Source organism: Hyposmocoma kahamanoa, unplaced genomic scaffold (genome assembly GCF_003589595.1).
Source record: "Hyposmocoma kahamanoa isolate Upper Pololo Valley unplaced genomic scaffold, ASM358959v1 202, whole genome shotgun sequence".
Taxonomy (NCBI): domain Eukaryota; kingdom Metazoa; phylum Arthropoda; class Insecta; order Lepidoptera; family Cosmopterigidae; genus Hyposmocoma; species Hyposmocoma kahamanoa.
In genome coordinates, this window is record NW_020653726.1 from 7,096,832 (window position 1) to 7,118,346 (window position 21,515).

General features: G+C 37.3%; 2 protein-coding genes across 4 annotated transcripts; one reads left to right on the forward strand and one right to left on the reverse strand.

The window, feature by feature from the left end:
• The first annotated feature begins 162 nt into the window (after nucleotides 1–162).
• On the forward strand, nucleotides 163–9,011 carry LOC113226770 (acyl-CoA Delta(11) desaturase). Of its 2 annotated transcripts, none has more exons than XM_026459503.1 (5): nucleotides 163–398; nucleotides 1,656–1,888; nucleotides 3,403–3,533; nucleotides 6,740–6,945; nucleotides 8,286–9,011. In XM_026459503.1, the coding sequence occupies exons 2-5, from the start codon at nucleotides 1,672–1,674 to the stop codon at nucleotides 8,788–8,790; spliced, it is 1,059 nt and encodes a 352-aa protein (XP_026315288.1). In that variant the 5' UTR covers nucleotides 163–398; nucleotides 1,656–1,671; the 3' UTR covers nucleotides 8,791–9,011. The 2 variants fall into 2 exon arrangements, with proteins under 2 accessions (XP_026315288.1, XP_026315287.1); XM_026459502.1 differs by lacking the exon at nucleotides 163–398 and adding an exon at nucleotides 1,525–1,577.
• Nucleotides 9,012–10,418: 1,407 nt separating this feature from the next.
• Nucleotides 10,419–20,413, reverse strand: LOC113226769 (probable protein S-acyltransferase 23). Of its 2 annotated transcripts, none has more exons than XM_026459501.1 (8): nucleotides 19,964–20,413; nucleotides 14,847–15,021; nucleotides 14,621–14,720; nucleotides 14,283–14,548; nucleotides 13,738–13,974; nucleotides 13,413–13,648; nucleotides 12,108–12,363; nucleotides 10,419–10,868 (listed from the first exon to the last, which is right to left on the reverse strand). In XM_026459501.1, exons 1-8 carry the CDS (start codon nucleotides 20,173–20,175, stop codon nucleotides 10,677–10,679), a joined length of 1,674 nt encoding a protein of 557 aa, XP_026315286.1. In that variant the 5' UTR covers nucleotides 20,176–20,413; the 3' UTR covers nucleotides 10,419–10,676. The 2 variants fall into 2 exon arrangements, with proteins under 2 accessions (XP_026315286.1, XP_026315285.1); XM_026459500.1 differs by having other exon boundaries at nucleotides 10,420–10,868; nucleotides 13,738–13,980; nucleotides 19,964–20,412.
• Nucleotides 20,414–21,515: the final 1,102 nt, after the last annotated feature.

The window sequence follows — 21,515 nt, forward strand, 5'->3', positions numbered from 1 at the left end:
GCAGATACAAAATACAGACCATAATACATGTGTGTATCGTGGAATAGCACTATCACATAGCGTCTATTCGCCGCACCATGCCATGCCAACGTGATGCGATGGGTGTTCGTGACGTAGTCTTAGTATCGCGCCACCTTGTCATCCAATCCTCGAGTCCCGCACTCGCTTGCTGCACTCTGCGACCGGTCGGGGGAAATGTAGACGGCTAAATTCGGTTCACAGTCCAACGTGCACGTTATCATACGGTGACCGTTTGCCAGCTATATCTCCGCTTGCAACTTGCTCATGATTACATATAAATATACAAACAGTGATAAGTCTCACATTATAACTTCGTCAGTGTATCTGTGAACACAACGAAATAGCAGTGTTATACGAATTTTAATTCAACCTTTTACGTAAGTTATTTATTTAGATACAGTCAGATTACTGTTATTGGATACAGTTCTATAACGTTGCATTACTCATTCTAACTTTCGTATAATTTTAATAAGTGTTCATAAACTAAAGTTAAAACCGTTACCTCCTGGTAACGGTAAATTATCTGTTGTAATGTTATAAGCATGTAAGTGTTACAACAAAATAATATCCGCCGCCACCTAAATGCAATAGAATTTATATGTAAGAAATTTTAAGTAGGTAAATCTAACAATTTATCTGTATTTTAATTTTTAACTAGCAGCGCCCTAGAATCAAAGCTAGACAGTTTGGTGTAGAATCCATTATATTAATTTATTAGGTAAACCTAAATCTTTACATTCTAGTCAAACCTTATACAAAAAGAAAGTTTAGCAGCTCTAGTGGTCGTATTCCAGAACTCTACTCAATGTTCAAGTCAGTACTTGAGTATTGAGTAGAGTTCTGGAATACGAACCTAAGATATGTCTGTATTTTTAGTATACCTACTGGTGGTGATGCATTTAAGAAAGATTATTTTTACTGATGATTTCACTATCCAATCATTTTAAATCACATTTTACTGTAACTTGCTTCTAAATAGCCATACAAAATTTTACTTTATAATTCACGCTAAATAAAACTTCAAAAGATCCTATATACTAAACGTAGAACAGTAGTTGTAGCCTACGAATTATACTATTTTTCCAATTTGAAAAATGTTCACTATTTCAAATTTTCGGAAAATTATCCAATACAGTAAATTATATAAAACTCTCAATGAAATCCTTAATTTTTACGAAAAATAAATCCAATAGGTACATCTTTTTTCATTCAAAATAAAGAACCTAAGTAGATTTCGATACATACCAGTGAAATATACATAGTTCTTTCGACACTGTTTTGTTTTTATGTTGCGAAATTAAATTAGGATGCAAGGAAAAACTGAACGCGAAAATCGTCAATCGTCATCCATTTTCACTTTCCCATCTGACGTTTGACGTTTGTTTTATTTTGTTTATTGATGACGTCATTGATGGCTCTATTATAAAATTCATAAATTGTGTCCATTCAATTTGGATTATTTGTGCAAACCCAACAGTAATCCAAATTAATACAAAATTTATTAATGTATTTTCAAATATGAATTTTGAAAGTGAAATAGAAGAGTGCACTGAACGGTACATAATATACGTTGCCGCCGTGAAAACAATCGTCTTCAAAATTGAATCTTAAATTAATAATTTTTACCATTACAGAGTCACGCGCTCAAAAATGGCTCCAAATGCTACAGAACTCAACGGGGTCCTCTTTGAAAGCGATGCCGCTACACCCGACATGGCGTTAGGGACTGCTCCCGTTATGCAGGCGGACAAAGAACCAAAGAAATATGTTTGGAGGAACATTATCCTGTTTGCATACCTTCACGTCGCGGCCGTCTATGGTGGATACCTTTTTCTTTTCGAGGCGAAGTGGCTAACTTGTATTTTCGGTAAGTTTATCAGTTTGATTATCTACAGTTCTCGTGATCAGAGCAGGTGTTATCGCTATATTCCATAATTAAAACACAGAAGCGAAACTAACAAATGTGCATGCATTTATTATGTAACTAAGGTATATGCAGGTATAATACATTTCTGCCATCCACTAACTAAAATGTGGCTAAGTGACAAAATATTTTGTGATATATCATAAAAAACCAAAACCCAATTTTAGAATATTGAAATTGTTTAACAATATTTCAGCCATGCATCATTGGGGTAAGTTCCGATAAGTCGAACATGTTAAGTAATTTTAACTGTTTTGAAAAGAGAATTTTGTGCTCTACCTTTTGCTATTTAAAACGGATGTTTGACGGCTAAGTGACAAGCCGCGTTTTAGTTAGAGGACATAACAAACAACACTTATACTAACATCCCCTCTGGTGTCTTGACAATTAGTCACTGTGCCGTCCGGTTAAACAGAATTACCTAACTTTGTTTTAAGTTACTTATTTACACCGGCTTAAAATGAGTATTGTTACACTTATGAAATATCTTTAATATCTGGCTAATTTCTTAATAACTAGGCAGCAAGCACTACTATATTAAAAATCATATCTGATTGTTTTTTCTTGTTATATGAATATTATAATACCTGCCTATTAGGTAGCTTTAAAAGAATACAAGATAAATGAAATAGTTTTTTTTCACAATAGATTCGATTTTACAATATTATTATTTATATTAATTCAATGCAAATTTGTTTGTAATGGCACCATTGAATTCCACAATGATTCTGCCAATATCAGGGTCAAAAATTACTATGTACAGTTGTTTTGTATAAATAATATAAAACTATGGCAAATAATGCCAATGTCCAGTTGAAAATTCATATTCATTTAAAGTTATTTCTGACAACAATGTAAAACCATTAAGCCAGTAGTGATCCCTTGACCTGGACCTCCTCTGTGGTATTCCATCCATTGCTGTCTCTATTAAGTCGGTGGTGATCTACACTACACTATTTTGCTTCATTTTTGTTGGGGTGTGCAACCTATCCCATGTGGGTGAGACTCCCCCCAAGGGCATAGACTTTAGTATGACTTAAGTGAATTTCATAAAATATTACCATTGTTTAAAAGGGAATATTCAATTGTTCCACTTTTTTCTCAGTCATGCAATCAGATCCTGCAACAACTAGTAGGTCTATGTGGTGTTACGCAAGCAAATATTCCCTTTAGAAACGTCTCTACATTATCATAATGTTTAGCTAATTTCAAACAGTTCTATTCTGCCCTCCTTGTCATAACTAACACAATAAAACAGAAACTAAATATAATATACAAAAAAAACGAGTAAAGGGGGTTATGAGTGTAGGTCTCGTTTTGCTGATCCCTGATGTTATAATATAAACTCAATTTTGCTAAACATGTCGATTACGTTAATTTGATAAGGAGGGTAGTATTCTAGTTCTTATTATTTACTTAGACTTTTTCCTGATCAAAAATACTTTTTTTGCCAACAGCCTACCTACTCTATGTAGTGTCTGGACTTGGTATCACTGCCGGAGCACATAGACTTTGGGCCCACAAATCCTACAAAGCCAAATGGCCTCTGCGACTCATTTTGATGATTTTCAACACTATTGCATTCCAGGTAAGATCAATTTATTTTAGTTTATGAGTTAAATTTCGCTGGCTCTGTTAGATAACTTTATTTACATAAAGTTATATTCCCGTGAGGGGAAGGTGGAATAAGAAATTATGTAATCGTTTATCTATTTGCAATCCAATCTATTTGCAAATGGTAAGAATCCTTAAGTATAATCCTACTTGTATAATGTTGTTGAGTGTGTTATAGTAAAAGTAAGGTATTTTTAGATTGTGCTTGTTAATTTATGTATTAATAGATGGAAAAATTATCCAAGTACTATCTAACACCCATTTGTAAATTTGGAATGATCGATGTCATCGATTACAACGCAAACAAGTGTTTTAAGACTTTATCAGTTACAAACTTGGTGTTATTCTTGAAGTATTATTGGAAATAATCTTTAATCACATTATTATTTTTATCTATTGCACTTTATTATCTTATTAACTTAAATTCTACTTAGCTAGTCAAATAATTCTATAAAATTTTCCCTGTTGTATTTTGATTTCGCATTATAGGTGAAGAAATATTATTTGCACCAATGAATGTTATCTCTTGGGACGACTTTATTTTACAGTAGGGTAATAAAACCATTAACACTTCTTTTAATTAAAAATTTACGTGGACTTTAACTGCCTCTGTGGCCGAACGGTTACCATGCCGGACTGCCTCGCAGAGGTCCCAGGTTCGATTCCCGGGCCGGGAGAAATATTTGTACGGCCTATATTATTTCTCTCGTGAGTTTGGGTGTAATTTGTGGTTGTCTAAATGTGTGTCCATGGCACCCGCGACACAGGGTATCCCTAGTGCAGGGCTATGTTGAGTGTTTGCTTTATTATTATGTGTGCGTTATTATTACTTAATGATCTTGGTGCATTGTACAAGTCATGGGTGCGTTAAATGCTTTTTCGTTTTCAATTATTTATTTGCTCATCAGGTCGTTTTAACTACTAGTCACTGAGACGGCTCACTCTTTTGTCTTGTTGTATTCTATAAATATAGCTTCTTTTGTTCTATTGTACTCTAAAGATAAAACGAATCGATGCAAATAATATTTCGCCAACTATACATCCGAAAACAAAACTCGCTGAACGTATTCAAAAATGTTCCATTACTAAGTCACGCACAACCTTCAATCTTCAACGCTTGATCTGGCAAACAAACCGCATTTGCAGGACGCACCTCACGCCGCCTGACTCACCTCGAGTAGGGGTGTTCAAGCGGAGTTGCTAATTAATAGCTATTGCTTTGCGCATTTACATTTGTTGCGCACATGTATGGTTTGTAAAACTGTGCACGAAGTACAACTGGCTAGCTTGCATGACCCGTAAGACAGGGTGCGAAGGACGAGTTCGGCACGAACGCGATGCAATTGCGATCCGAATCGGGCGAGCAAGCTTGCATTTATTTCATTATACAATATTACAAAGCTGTTCTGAGGGTTTTTGAAGGATATAATATGTATTTTAACATAAAATAATACACGTGTATTGCAACGTATATCTTTAAAACATCTAATGAAACTAATAATTAATAACCTTTTACGTATTATTCGAGATATGCGAATTAACCCATTCGTGACGACTGCAAAATCCGAATACCAAATGTAACAGATATTCGAATAAAGCTAATATTCGGATATCCTGATTGCAAGCCCTAAGTGGGAATAGCTAGACACGACAGTCGTTCAACGATAAAATAAACGTCCATGGCACAAGCTCCATATCTTTCTACGTTTTGATTATAGTGACCCTCCCGTCCTACCCTGATTCTCGTATGCCCGAGAAGGGCACTATAACCTGTACGTACTGACCCCCAGATCAGCCAGTGTACAGGGCTTTCACAGACCTCTGTCTCTTGACTTCGTCTGATTCTTCGAGAGGCTAGTGCCTCGAGTGAGCCGCCCCGGGTGCACGTACAGTACCCTCCCTATTTTCCAGATAGGTACCGGAGCTGTAGGCACGCTCAATTCTCGTTGCGCATTGCACAACTAGCGGTTTCCACCGCTAAGCCGTCGACTCTGAGTCCACTACCAAATCTCCTCATTGGTGGCGGAGCTGTTAGGCACGCTCACTTACCGACGCCGAAAATCGACGTCTCTCCAGTTCCCAATAACCTAAGCGGCTGGAGGGACCGGATGATATCTAGCTACTAGCTCTCCGGGCTAGTGCCGGAGATGCCAGTCGCAGTGTCCTTCGACATTGTTCGCACATAGCTCCCAACTTAAAGGGCAACTCACGTGGCCCGCGCGTCTCTTCGCTTCAGACCCTCAACTAGACCGTTACTAAGACGCGCTAGCTGTTCACGAGACAGACGCCAACAAACATGTAAAACCGGGGCAGACCCAAGTCCGGGTCCGCCAGAGACGCCCGCAAAGGCTTATCACTGGCAGAGAGAGGGCTTGGAGTGCACGGCACAGTCACGACAGATAGTCGTGATATGATAATAGGCTAGGTGCGACAGTCGTCCAACGATAAATAAAATGTTACGACATAATGGGAACGCACCCTTAAAGTTTAAAAAAAAACATTAGAGATTGAAAACGAGTGTATTAAATTCAAGGTTGTCTCGTCTCTAACCTGACGTCACGGATATGCCATTTTATGACGGTACGTTTTAATATTAGAGTGTCTTTGTCCTGCGCATTGGTAGAAGAAAAATTAGTCAATTAATAAATTTAAGCAAATATACATATATAGGAAATGAAACTATTTTTCCGGATTTAAATCGCGTATATTTGTTTTTTCAAACAAACCGACGTTTCGGGCCCTTTACAGGTCCCATGGTCACGGTTGACTGAGGTGGTACAGTCTTCAACCAGTTATGTCTAATATTAATGCAAACCACCCTATTTTTTATTGCTTCGTTTGTCCAATATAAGAGAGACCGCACTCACAACAAGTTGAGTGCTGAAGAATCCGAGCATTTACCTTAACAGTTTTTTTAACCGACTTCAAAAAAAGGAGGAGGTTCTCTATTCGACTGTATGTTTTTTTAATGTATGTTACGCGATAACTCTGCCATTTGTAAACCGATTTTGATGATTCTTTTTTTGTTGGAAAGAGTGGTCAGAAGTGGTCCCATTTAAATTTGGAAGAAAATATTCGACCTCTAAGCGTGGTAAATTAGGGGATGAATGACTTTTGAGGTCGGTTTTTTTAATACTCTATACGGAAATTAGGTTATTATTATAAACGTTTTACCCACAGGATTCTGCAATGGATTGGTCAAGAGATCATCGCATGCACCATAAGTACTCTGAAACTGACGCTGATCCTCACAATGCAACCCGTGGTTTCTTCTTCTCCCACATCGGATGGCTGCTCGTCAGAAAACACCCTGATCTCAAAAAGAAGGGCAAAGGGCTGGACTTGAGTGACCTTTACGAAGATCAGATTCTCCAATTCCAGAAGAAGTGAGTATAATAAATCTTTAAACACTACTTTAAAAGTATATTTAGTAGCAGTAGAGCTCCTTGTGAAAGAGTTCGTCCAGGGTAGTACTGCCACCTTATCTACTTCTGCCGCCATGCAGCAATGTCAACATTACTGTGTTCCGGCTTTGAAGGGTAAGGGTGCTGATGAAATTACAGGCACATGGGACTTGTCAACTTGTGTCTCAGGGTGACGGTCGCAGTGGTAGTGCCCCTCAGATTTTTACAATATAACGCTCTGAGTGGCTAGCTAGTGAATAGCTATATAAATTAAAGACTTTTTGAGAATAATGTCACTTATGTGGTTTTACCTTTAAATAGACGATATATTTTATTTCTTAAATGAAATAAAGTACTAAAGTATACATTAAGTTTACATTATTACTTTGTCGGAATTTCTTTGAAAGGGCGTAATGTTTTTTTGGCTGTAAAATCTTATATGCCAAAAGTTTTTTCATCGTTTCACAAATAAAAAAGAGATTTAGTTTCTTTTTTCAAATGCAATCGGAACAATGTCTTTTGCTTCCTATTACGTAGATATGAAGATTGCTTCTGATTAACGCTATTTCGCATCGACTAGATCCTTTGGCGGGCGTGAATAGAGCATACTCTAATCGTATATCTAATATTGCACTCACACAATATTATACGATATCAATATTTACGTAACCTACCTTACTTACGTGGCTACTGGTAAAAACAAGTACCAAATGGAAACACGCATTGTTTTGTTTCCTACGGTTATTTCATAGCGTAAAATTCAAGTTTGTACTTACTTATCCATGGACCCTCCATAGAACTAGCTAATACAATCGATATGGTCCTTTCATTGCCGAAAATTGAACTTTACGTAATGAAAGAGTACGGACTGTTAACTCTGCGTTATCAAATTGCAAGTCGCTATGTGATGTAGTACTTTATTCAGTCACGCTAAGTTTAGGTAATGCACTTTTATGACGTACAATTGTGTATAATATTTTTAAAAATGTTATTGAGCACACCCATATACAGGTTGTGAAGTTAAAGGTATACGTAGGTACTGTAACTGGGTTGTAGCTTGGGATGCGTAGCGAGAGGTACTTTTATGAATATAAACTGGAATAATCTTCAAAACTTGGTTTATTGTACTTTTCACATAATTTCAGCGTTGGGTTACATTTCGTAATCCATCAAGATGTTCTCTTCTTATTTCATTTTTCAAAACACATTCTAATTACAAAACTATATTCATTCAGCCAGTGATTCTACTCATAGAGTAGAGCCTAGGCTACACTACATACATTTACGTGTATAAGTTTTAACGTCATTTGTTATTGTTACAGATACTACCTGATCTTGATGCCCCTTGGTTGCTTCATCATGCCTACATTGGTTCCGATATACTTCTGGGGTGAGAGCCTGCTTAATGCGTTCTTTGTCTGCGCCTTGTTCCGCTACGCCTTCATCTTGAATGTCACGTGGCTCGTCAACTCGGCTGCTCATAAATGGGGAGACAAGCCCTATGACAAGAACATCAAGCCATCCGAAAACATGTCAGTCGCATTATTCGCTTTCGGCGAAGGTTTCCACAACTACCACCACACTTTCCCATGGGACTACAAGACCGCCGAACTTGGTAACAACAGACTAAATTTCACTACAACTTTCATTAACTTCTTCGCTAAAATCGGTTGGGCTTACGACCTTAAAACTGTATCCGAGGACATCGTTCGTAGCCGCGTTAAGCGTACTGGCGACGGGTCACATAACCTTTGGGGATGGGGCGACAAGGATCATGATAAAGAGGAAATTAATGCAGCTATCAGAATCAACCCTAAAGACGAATGAATATGACCGTATATTATATTTTGGATAACATTTAAAACGTAAACAAACAGTGTATGTCAAAAAAATAAAAACTAAGCACAACTAAGTTCATAACATGCTCAATTGATTTGATACTTTTTTGTTTTAAATAGTTTTCTAATTCTAATTCCTAGTTAGCATGTTCCCAGTATATTTAAGGTATTCCAATATTTCTAAGCAGTAAAATTAAATTGTAGAAACCTTTTAAGCACCTATTGATGTTAGTTAGAATATAACTTAATTTATATTTGCGTATTCGTGTCTTTTGTTTTGCAAACTTCTAAACTCAACAAAATCATAATTATTGCAGACTTCCTTGCTGCAGTATTAGGAGATCTGAGAAAATATTGTTAAAAAGTTGTGCAAAATAATCGCCATTTTTAAGTATTTAACCTGCTTGCTACTGTGTAATCTTTCATTGTAGATCTTTGAATTTTTTCCTTACTTACGTTAAGTAGTTAAAGAAAAAACGTAGACAAAGTACAAGGACATTCAAAGGAACAAATATAATATAACATTAGCGCGTAAATGTACTAATGATACAGATGAATTTAAATTTAGTAAATTTTGTGAGTGTGTTAATGTGATAATTGTAACACATCAGTATTGTAAACCACATATTACGAAGTAAACACACGTTTAGGTACTAGTCTCATTGCATTTCTAGTAAATTAAGTACTAATTATGTTTTGTATCGAACTACAATCTAATTGTAGCACTGCAATCCTAGTAACTTACGATAAGTTTATTTATATGTGGTATATAAGAAATTTATTTATTGGTTTTACATACTTTGTATGCCCAGTTTAGCTATTGTAGAGCTTTTAAAGCATTTTATATTGTTCTTTTGTTATGGCAACGTGTGTCATACTCAATATGTACGAATATCGACTGATGTGTGAAGAGATTTGTGATATTTTAGATGGGTAACTAATTTAAGTATAGTAACGGAATGTGTCACTCTCCCTTATATGAACATAAAAAGCATAATTGTTAAACAATACTGCGTTTTAAATTGTTAGTTGTAGAGTGTAGTTTCTAGTGTTGTGTCTCAGATTCTGGAAATTTGGATACAATATAGGGTTCTTTTGGCGATTATTACATTCAACATTTAAAATATGTATTATTGTTTTATTATTCTTCCTTATACAACATTGAAAATACGATATCACAAAAATTATCATAATAATAGTAGCGTTTATTGCTATAATCTTTGATAGTTATCAAACATCTCAATGTTTATATTTTAACACGTTACACGAAGAAGAAAACCAATTAACATTTTGTGGACGAATGCAAAGCTATAGGCGGTAAATTTCGGATACATTTATTAATTAGAGACGGTTACCTTACGTATAATACTTTATGTAGCTAAGCATGCTAAATGTTCTCGAAATGTGATACTTTTACTATGATTATTCATATACAATAATAATAAATTATTCATTATATTTTCCTATAGTATTCTTGTGCAGTTTACGTTAAAATGACTAGAATGTCTATCTTAGGCTCAATTTATATTGCGGAAGAATGGAATGGAAGCAATTTTTTGTAACTATATTGTACATAGCATAATGAACTTTATGATAAATTGTATAACGTACAAACTAGATATGCCTGCTCGAGATGCTCGCAAATTCCGCGGAAGACTTTGGCTCGTATCTAGTCATTATAGAATTGATCATAAAGTTCCATTATGCTTTGTACAATATCGTTACAAAAATTCGCTTCCATTCCGTTCCGCCGCAATATAAATTGAGCCTTAGCAACAATATAATTTTGATGCTGTCATTGACGGTATTTAACTTTGAAACAATCAAAGTCCATCATGCGGACAGGCTCGTGTCACTCTGCGAGCGCATTTCACATCAAATAGTCTCTTCGTGCAAAAAATCTTGCTCATCACATTTGTCTGGGAGACACACGAAAAACTCAATCAAGTTCATTATAGGCCCTCTCGAAAACGGGTTTTGGTATCGACCCTTTTTATCTCTTAAATAAGGGTATCTCTTGTAGTTAAACATCTCATTTGTAGTCAAATTCATGCAAGCGTGTAGAATCTGTGAACAAAAATACTAGGTATAACGCAAGAAGTATGACTTTCACGTGTCCTACTAGTCAACATACCAACGGTACGAGATTGCTGTCGTTTGTCTAACCTACATATCCGAACAGAGAATCATATCATTAACGGCCTTCGAAATTAAGGTAACGGACTTCGATAAAAAAGAGTCGTTCGTTCCCACTACTGCCACCGGCAAGCACCACTGTACTAGTAATTAGGGCTTAATGGCTTAGCGTTTGTCCATTTTTATTCCCATTTCTATGCATTCAATCTTTGTCGTGTGTTGTCCACGGTATAATAATGACTATATGGTATTACAAGACTACATAGTTCGTGCCAAATTTATGTCGACTCATTACAATTGAGTTTACAAACTATGCCTGCCTTACTTTGTAACTAATTGTTTATTTACATAAATTATTTCATTTTTTTATTTATATTTAGGTACATACCTAACGGATTTGCGTTTGTTTTACATAGATCGGAATTTGTAAAGTGCTTTATAATTATAATTTCTATAATGTCGTATAAAACCAAAATCTGACAAAGAGAAGAGGGGAGAATAACTAAAAACCTCATTCCAGAGATCAGTCACGGTCCCTTTGACATGACAATCATTTGTGACGAGCACTGCCATGAAATTTGACACGTGTCGTGTTTAGTTTAGTACACATGCGAGTACGTCTGTGACCATCAATAATAATAATAATAATACGTCACTGCATCGACCTTCACTTGACACGGCACAGTTCATCTTTTGACCCATTCACTTTACAATATTAATTTGCGTTTTAAATTTATAATGGTATCAGAACTGTTGGTATACATTGGGTCATACATTGCGTTGAAATTATTTGTTCATAATCTCAGTACAGAGTACACTACTAAAAAAACCGAACTCAAAAGTCATTCATCCCTTAGTTTGCCACCCTTAGAGGTGGAATATTTTCTTCAAAGAAAACTGACTGAATGTTCCCAATTATTGGTTGACGGCCACTGATCTAAGAAAACAATTAATGGTTGTTCTTAAATTAAGCAAGTCAATATAGTCTTTAGAATCTTCAGGCGAAGCGATCACACGTGGCTCACGTTTACTTATTATAGCCCCATAAAACGACAAACAAAATTAGGTTAAACGAATAATCACAATCTTATGTCTTCTGCAAGTAGGTATAGTGCACATGTTTACCTCGACAGACATTATTTAACGTTTCTAAAATGAAACTATACTCACAGAAGTACAAGTTAAGATCCATCCTAGAGCGCAAAATGTGATTGCTTCCAATAATCCCAGTGCGTACAGTAGACCAAATCCTTCTAGCAGTAGACAGTAACAGGCGAAATAAATCGATATTGTGCAATTAATGGCCACGCTCATGACAAATAGGAAAAACCACATCCGGTTCCGGACTCCCACGCAGTTGTAGATGAATGGACAGTGGTGATCGAAGTATGCGACGCAGCGTCTGCAGATACGACAGTGCTTAGCCCTAGAAATTATAAGAATACTTTTAGCTAAATGTGTTATTTATATATAGCCCTCCCCAACTTCGGTAGGAGCGCATGGTAAGGTTTGTATAGCGGTACGGATTTGTATAGCGGTAGGAAGGCTACAGCTCGGCTGCGGCTTCGCAGGTTTTTTGAATTTAATTTCAAGGAATGGAAACAAATCCCCGTGTGAAGTCATGTTGAAAAAAATGGTTCCAAATTATGATTAAAAACTAATCAGATCGAAGCAAGCATTTTTCTGTCGCCGTTTGGAAAAAATACACAAGGGATTGATCATTACCCTCTCTATGTCATATCTTTGAACGTCCTGTTCTTATATCTAGTAGTTTACTTATGAGTAGAAGAATTTGTACTTATTTGTAAAGCAGCACATGTTTATTGAACTTTGAACATAAAATTTTGGTGTTCTTTATTTCCATTAACAAATTGCTCATGATTATCTCATAAAATTGCATTTATTAGGTAGATTTCCTCTCCAAGTGTTATGCATGAAGTATATACCTTTCGTTTGAGTATAAACTAGACTCGTCTCTCTAAAAATCTACTTTGACTATCTTGACTTGAAATCCATACAGCCAAGCAGATTTTATAGGTAAGGCGGTCATCTTGGATTCGACATAATTATTGTGAAATGATTAGACCAGGGATCAGTGTCTTTGACAATTTTTGTTTTAAGGGCCACATACTCATAACTAAAATCACTTTCGGCGAGTCAATAACAAGGCAGGCCAAGCAGAGAGAGAGAAGGGCAAGTGTCCTGCGGGTTTTGCCCCACGCAAGCTCGACCTTCGGCCTCGCCTTGTCCGCTCCAAACTCGCTCCATTCGGACCTTTAAGTTGGAATAATGTCTAAGTGCCCACGTAGGTTTGTATACATATATCTGTGTAATTTATGATAAATATCGAGGAACGACGTAAAACAAAAGATTATTACCTAATACATTTTTATAATTTAGGTGTAGGTTAAAAACTTATAAATCTACGAATACAGTTGTAGGAAGACACCCGATAAACAAAACCAAAGTCCTTACCTCAAAGGTCTCAAGCAGCGACAAGTATGACATAATCTAGAAAGTATTACGTTCCTTTTCTTCCATTTATCATAGTATGGAATTTGCCTTATGGCCCGGTAGTACGTCTCAGAGTTCTGAGGAATATATCCAGGATCTCGCCGATTAGCGATCAACCAACTTATCCACATTATGGCATTCCAGTACAGGAAACAGTAATGCGATAAACGAAGTGTATTCCATGTCAGCGGTATGCACTAAAAATACGAGTTCAAAATAAATCCACCCAGTTATATATCATTTTCATTGCGATTTCATTTGTTTCGAAGTATAGAGTTGTTCTTACCCTTATCACATACATGGGATATCCCCATAAAAGCACTGAAAAGAGGAAGAAAAGCAAAGGACCTTTGGACTCCCCTGCTCCTCCGAAAAGGAGAGCCCATAGTTCGGATAAAGGCGGCATCCAATGTGATTTCCGCTTCATTTCTTTTTGTAACAGTTTGACCACCTCCGCATGTCGATGACTTTGTGCCAGCATTAGCGGTGTTTTACCGTTTTTATCACGAGGCTCTAACTCGGCCTTTACCTAAAATATTCCAATAACTTTTATTAAGAAAATATTTCGATCTTTACGGGTGTTCTTATGAACTCCTATAATTTTGTAGGAATGTACTTAGCTTACATTGCGATCTATTTCCAAATACGAATGAATTAAATCTAATTGGTACTTTAATTCTAGAGGCTAGCAATTTTACGAAACTAAATTATTATGTCAAATTTGAAAAACAAGCACGCAAACTCTTAGCAACATTCATGGATACCTACGTAATTTAGAACTAGTTAACTTTACGAGATTTTGATTACTGTCATGTGTAAGTGCTTAATTACCTTTTCACATAGCAATCTGACACAAGTGAGATTGCCTGATAAACAGGCGAGGTGAAGGGGCGTCGATCCAAAATTATCAGTGCAATGCAAAGGCACTCCCGAATAAATCAGCAATCGAACTAGATCTGCATGGCCCTTGTATGCTGCCCAATGAAGAGCGGTATCTCCGTTTATATCTGAGAGCCTGGTAGCAGCTCCCATGCCTAAAAGATATGCCGCAGTTGCGGTTTTCCCGTACATGCACGCAGTCATTAGTGGCGTCAACCCTAGAAGTAAAATAACATGTGTAGGCTTTTTAAAAATGTGTTTAGATACATTTACATTTTACTCGATTTTACCTTTGAAATCAGCCGCGTTAACAGCGACTCCAGATTGCAGAAGAACTTGAACAACTGATGCATGGCCCTTGCGACAAGCCCAGTGAATGGGTCTCGGCCCCTACAAAAAAATAATTGCGGTAGATATAAAGATACTAAAGAAGAGTATTAATGATTTCAAAATTCGAAAAGGTTTTAACTGACTTATGTAAGTTGACTTAGCATTTCGAATATTAGTTGAAAGTACCTGGGTACCCAAACAGGATAGATCGTTAGGAGCTCCCCGTTCAACCAAATACCGCATAACCGCCACGCTGCCATCGAGCGCCGCCCAATGTGCAGGAGTGTATCCATGCTGATCGCGAGCACTCAACACCTCGACGCCCAATTTCTCCACCAGACGCTCAATTTCTGATACCTCACTGGAGATTGATAATTTTATGTTCATATGCACGAAGTCAGCTCAAAGAGGCCAAAGGAGGCAAAACTTCTAAGCTTGAAATGTTAATAATGACCGGTTTGAAATTTTATATTTATTGAATTTTAAAAAATACATGCTTTTTTAACAAACTCTCTTTCTTTGTGTGTCCTAGTGATATGATCTTATTGTTGTTATTAATTACATATTTATTAATTTGTTATTTCATTGTCTTTTCGTGTTGATGATGAACAATTAAGTACCTAGGTACATATATTAAAGAATTAAACGGTTTTGGTGAATGCTTTAAATTTACCTAGAATTATAAATTCTAGGTTTACTAATATATTTTATTCTCGAAGGAAATTCGCTAATGTTCCATTTAATATTTCTGTACGAGTTGAGCTTTTTTATTAAGTACTGTTCATTCAATAAAATAATAAAGAATAGGGAAATTTTATCACACTATTTTTTATACTTCTATTTAGTCTAAAATTATTATTTTCTCGGAAATTTGACTCCTTGCTGTTTGAACACTTTTTAGATCAATGCGGTTTTTTGGTAAAGTTTAATTTATTTGCTCTCTATTGTAATCTTATTTGGTAAATTAATGTACATACCCAAGTATCTAACTATGTTTAGTTTGCACGTTGCAAAACTGTACGTATTAATTATTGCGTCAAGGGATTATCACAATTTTCACAAGTATCTATTGTTATTACTTTTAATTTGATTCAAAGAGAAAGTTAACGCTTTGAGCATACTTCTCCTAGTTGTCACAGTTAACGTGGTTGATTGGTGGGATATTTTCAAACTGAAAATCAAATCATCTTTATTTCATAGGTAAGGAAATTACACTTGAAACCGTCATTATTGATAAAACTCTACTGCTTATTCGTATGGGAATCTGCCTCGTGAACGTATTCCAAAACTCTACTTAATGTCCTGACTTGAGCATTAAGTAGAGTTCTGGAATACTACCATTAGATTCCCATGACCAGGAAACTTTAGGGGTTGCTCTTTGTAAATATACATTTATCATTTACATTAGGTATTTTGTTTCAAACATCTTAGATTAAGAATAACTGCAGGTCATAAACAAGTCACTACCACGGATTTATTGTAATAAATAAATGTAAATAGTTAAAATTTTTGTTTCACTATAGTTTTAAGCCTCGTAAATGGCAAATTTTAAATATCAACCGAAATCTTATATATTATAGAAATGTTGCCTTCTAAATGAAGTTGTGACTTTGTGAAGACGATTGTCAAGAACTGCTAGTTTATTTTCATTCCTCGTATTAATGCCCTGGTACTATCTGTTACCTTGTCTGTTACTGTTTTTCATACAAAAAATACTAGTCTTCTTAACATACATTTTCATAAATGTATTGTGACGCTAGTGTAAGAATGTTAATATCTTTAAACTTATCTCTCAAAGACAGTCTGGGGCCCAGATTGTAAATTGTCCAAATCGCACATGTAAAGATCTATTACTATCGGGGGCTTTACCCCAAATCAAAATGTCGTATGTCATCAAACTGTGAAAGTACTTACATACCTGGTGTAAACCAATCTAGCGATTTCGGCGTCTGAAAGTTTTCGTATTTTTATTTATATGTGGGCCCCATTGCAATTTAGCGTCTAAAGTTATAAAGTTATACCTAGAAGTACAACTGTTACCACAAGGCTCATTTTTTCGTTTATAACTATAATGTTCGAAACCGTGTATCTGCTTAAAATGGGGCATTCAATATCCTGCATTGCAGGCCGCAGCGCAATGCAGGATTTTGAATGTAGTCACAGCGTGCAAGCTATCCTGCAATCCTGTAAATTCTGCAATGCGTCCTGCGAAACTTCATACTTGGGCCATATGCAGGATATTGTGTGAGCAGTCTCCTGCCTGCGCGGCGGACTGCCATGCAGGTAGTGAAAAGGCCGTTTAACATTGGGTAATGTAAATTTCACACAATTTGTTTTTTTCTCATTCATTATGTAGTTACACATTCATTATACCAGTTACATAATATTACATCAATAGTAATTCGACTTAATTAACATGAACATAAACTTGACTTAGTACTTACCTACGTTTTCATAACCGTAAATAAACTAGAATGCCCAACGACAATTTACAAAATTGGATAAAATTAGTAACATTATACTAAGTTATACGTATATAGAGCATCTCACGGCTATGGGACACTGAGGGAAAGTACTTTAAATTTATAGATATTTTGCTTTATGGAGATAATATTTTATGTTTAAAAGTACCTAAGTAGTATTGCATTAAAAACATTTTAAATAGTTGCCTGTCTCATCTGGGAATCGTACCGACCAAATATGAAAAAAAAATCCTGTATCTTATGTATACATGAGCGCCGCGCCGGCGCGCCGCCGCCGCCGACATATGCAATCGGCGCTCCGTTCAGTTCGATCAGGCGCTCCAATCACGCGCACGCTTCCGCATTGTGTATGTGAAAATGGCGACGTCAGAAAATGACTTTTCTAAAATAAAACTTTTTTTAAATAAAATGTAGGTCATCCTAAAGGTGGCAACAGTACTCCTTGCACGACCGGATTTGTGCTCAGTAGAGCTGAAGCAACTGTCCCTATCTACCGACCCAAGATGTCCCTATCTACCGACTCAAGGGATAGGGTTTTCCGAGAGAGAGACTACGGGCTCGACGGCAAGACCAGGCTACAGAGTCCGGGCCAAGCCCTACGTCAGTGATACGCCTTTGCTCGGGCGTCTCTGGCGGACCCGAACTTGAGTATGGACTCGCTGGGGTTTGTGGTTAGCTGCAGAGACGGATATGTTTGTCTGCCCCGGTTTTGCATGTGTCCGGGGCATCTGTCTCGTGAGCACCTAGCGCGTCTTAGTAGCGGGCTAGTTGAGAGACTGTATGCGAGGTGACGCGCGAAACACGTGAGTTGCCCTTTAAGTTGGGAGCTATGTCCGAACAATGTCGAAGGACACTGCGACTGGCATCTCCGACACTAGCCCGGAGAGCTAGTAGCTAGATATCATCGGGTCCCTCCACCCGCTTAGGTTATTGGGAACTGGAGAGACGTCGTTTTTTCGGCGTCGGGAAGTGAGCGTACCTTCCAGCTCCGCCACTAATAAGGACATTTGGTAGTGGACTCAGAGTCGACGGCTTAGCGGTGGCAACTGCTTGCCACCGCTAGTTGTGCAATGCGCAACGGGAAGTGAGCGTGCCTACAGCTCCGGTACCTATCTGAAAAATAAGGAGGGTACTGTACATGCACCCGGTGCGGCTCACCCAAGGCACTAGCCTCTCGAAGAATCGGATGAAATCAAGTGACAGAGGTCTGTGAGAACCCTGTACACTGGCTGATCTGGGATCAGAACAGGTTACAGTGTCCTTTTCGTATGCCGTAGGGTAGGTAGGGAGGGTCACTATAATCAAAACTAACGTAGAAAAATATAGTACTTGTCTCGGTGTGAAGTAACGCCTCACCCTGGAAAGGATCCCAAGCTTCCTTGCTGCACGTTTGGCCATGGATTCAATGTATCTGCCGAAGTACACACGACGACAGGTCCATTCCAAGTAGTAGTAAGAGACAGTCGACTATCGCTATGGATAGGTATATCACGAAAAGTCGGAGTCAGCTCAAAGAGACTCCGTTTTGTGGAGAATAGACACACCTGCGTTTTGGTAACGTTAAATTTGGCATCGCCCCAATCGGAGACTGCTTTGAGTGTCAAATCCAAACGGGTAACCATGGACTCTCGACAAGACTGGATTTCCTCTCCACTTGCCCTTGCATTGGTCAAGTACCTATCTACAACTGTGTTATCATCAGCATACGCAAAGGTACGGTAAGGTAAAGGTAAGGTAAGGTAAGGAATTAACATATCATTGATATGCCGCAGAAAGAGAGTTGCAGACAGTACGGAACCCTGAGCAATCTATCACATATGTTCGGAAGAGTAGCCTTCTAAGACCATTCGAAAGGAACGTTCGCTCAAGAAATCTCACATCCAATTGCAAAGGTCAGTGGGAAGCCCATAAGAGGGAAGCTTACTTAAAAGGTTTGCGTGCCAGACCCTGTCAAAGGCTTTTAAAGTAATTCTAGTCACCTGTTAGTTTAAACAAGTTTTTGTTTGTAGCTCTTAAAATATGTAGGCTATATGTTTCCTTAGGTGAAAAATTTGTTGTTAAAACCCAACTTCAGTACAGCTAGCACGACTGTGCACAACTTGCACGACTTTCGCGCAAGTCGCGCACTGTTCTGGCTGCCCTAGGGGAGAAGTAGTTTTATCTTACTATGAAGGAAAATTATTTCCCGAAATCTGAAATTAAAGTCCATAAGTAAATTAATTAATAAAAGTTATTGTAATACTGTGGTATTACCGTCGATATTGGTACTTTTAAAAAATCGGTACTATTATTTCATAGATAACATTGTAATATTTTTTTATTTTTGTTTAATTTTATTATTGTAGGTACCCACTTAAGGAATTAATTCCTTGCATATTTTGTACACGCGCATGCAAGATAGAGATAATAATTTGAACATTTGATAGGTTATTGCAAATACCGTAGGCATACATACATTGGCAGTTTCAGTTTGTTTCGTTTTGACCGTCGCGCCCTTTTTCCATAGGGGTACGCAGAGAGAACAGTCGTCCATTTTGTGGAATAATCCTGAAACAATCTTCGATCATCGATCGAAGTTTTTAATTGACCATTTCGATCGGTATTACAAAAATACACGTTTTATTTCACATTTGGTCGGGGCGGTTCTCAGATGAGGTAAGCAACTTTTAAAACTCTTTGAATGCAGTATTACTTACTTTTGAAAATTAAATATCTCCTTCAAGCTTACAATGTTTTAAATATTTTTTCTCCGTGATCCATAACCGTGTGACGCTCAGTATACATACCCAAAGTCTTCGATTGTAAAAAGAATTTACGTACCCTGACCGAACAGCTTCAAAAATAAGTTGGTAGTAATCGGAATGATCCGAATGCGGGTTCAAACTAGCAATCGTGCGAGGCGGCGCGGCCGAGGCATCAGGGGACATCGGGGAACACGGTGGCAGTGGCTCCTCAGCAGCCATTGTACAAGGGGGCGGCTGCGGCAGCGCCCACACGCCGCGCGCCGCCCCCGGACTCGGGTACACCTGCATGTTGAATACCTACTCCGTATCATACTGTTTATGTGCACAATTACCAGCTTACTTCGGCTCCAAATGATGGGTCTTCATACAGTTATTATGATCAATGTTTACGACGACTTGCATCACAGTACGCTGCTGCCCGTCATTTGTGTGTATTCCTGAGTCAGTCTCTAAATGTATACGTTAAGATATAAGGTGGCCACAGACATATAACATGTATGTGGGGGTGACCCAAGCTTACCAACCTAATTTGTCTCACTACTGAGCACACATCTTTTCAAAACATAGTGCGCTATCCACTACATTGTAATCCAAAATTACAGTGAACCATGTCTCGATAACGACGTAAGCCATGTATACGATAAGAATCGTTAAGCACGCGCGCATGCAACTGTTACAAAGTTCAGCTAGCTACACTAGGCCAGAGGGCATTAGCAAATGCATTGATATCAATCTGTTATTGAGGCAGGTCATAAAGGTCGTTGCACAAACGACTTAAGATTTCTGCTTTGTTTCGTGCATTATGAAATTGATTCCGTACAGATTTACATCTTATTGTAGAGAAAAATATTTAGATCCGTTAACCATTCACAAGTACCTACCTAGGTATCAACTAGAAAGTTGACGATGATGATCTACATACCAGCAAGTTATATTTTAAGTATTTTTGTTTGTTTTCAATTTAGGTATCATATAAAATTTACAACTAAACAAGTATTATATTATAATTTATAATATTACTACCTACTTCAATTCAATATAAACCCTTACCTTACTACTCACGGCGAGGCCGACGCCTCCCGTCACTGCAGAATTCTCCCCTTCCGCCACTTCACCCAAAAACGTAGACTTTACGACACAAAGTCTTATCCACTCTTCAGTTATTTTTGTTTCGTTGCAGCTAAATTCGGTGCTTTAGGCACATGCTCGATACAGGAGAAAGTGCTTACTGCAGCTCGCGTGAGAATCGCATGGATATTGATTCATTAGGAGCATGCGCATTGTGGAATTGCGGCTTTTCTTTACACATCCTATTGAGTACCGGCAAGGAACTAAAATATCGTCTGATCGGTACTTTTGAAATAAATGTATTACAGCAAAATGTAACGTTCAAATGGTCTTACTGGTTTAGGAGTTGATATTTCCAGTAAACTTAATAGATTACGAGCATTTCAAAACACTTATATACTTTCTTGATTGGAAATCTTAAATAACGGTTTTTTTTTCACTGCGAATTTTTACGGATTTTTAAGTTAAGAATTTTAAGGATTTCTATTTAATTGCGTGTTTACATGGTTTCGGAATTTTTAAAACGTGAAAATCTATGAGAACTCGCACATTTAACTAGG

Bases quoted from the DNA above. Each gene is read 5' to 3' on its own strand.
- LOC113226769 (XM_026459500.1), bottom strand. From the start codon at position 20,175: ATGCAGGTGTACCCGAGTCCGGGGGCGGCGCGCGGCGTGTGGGCGCTG. The intron at 14,549-14,620 runs GTAAAATCGAGT...TTTTACTTCTAG, and splicing joins TAACGCGGCTGATTTCAAAG to GGTTGACGCCACTAATGACT. The intron at 12,364-13,412 runs GTAAGGACTTTG...TATAATTTCTAG, and splicing joins CGCTGCTTGAGACCTTTGAG to GGCTAAGCACTGTCGTATCT.
- LOC113226770 (XM_026459502.1), top strand. From the start codon at position 1,540: ATGAATTTTGAAAGTGAAATAGAAGAGTGCACTGAACG. The intron at 1,889-3,402 runs GTAAGTTTATCA...TTTTGCCAACAG, and splicing joins GTGGCTAACTTGTATTTTCG to CCTACCTACTCTATGTAGTG. The intron at 6,946-8,285 runs GTGAGTATAATA...TTATTGTTACAG, and splicing joins ATTCTCCAATTCCAGAAGAA to ATACTACCTGATCTTGATGC.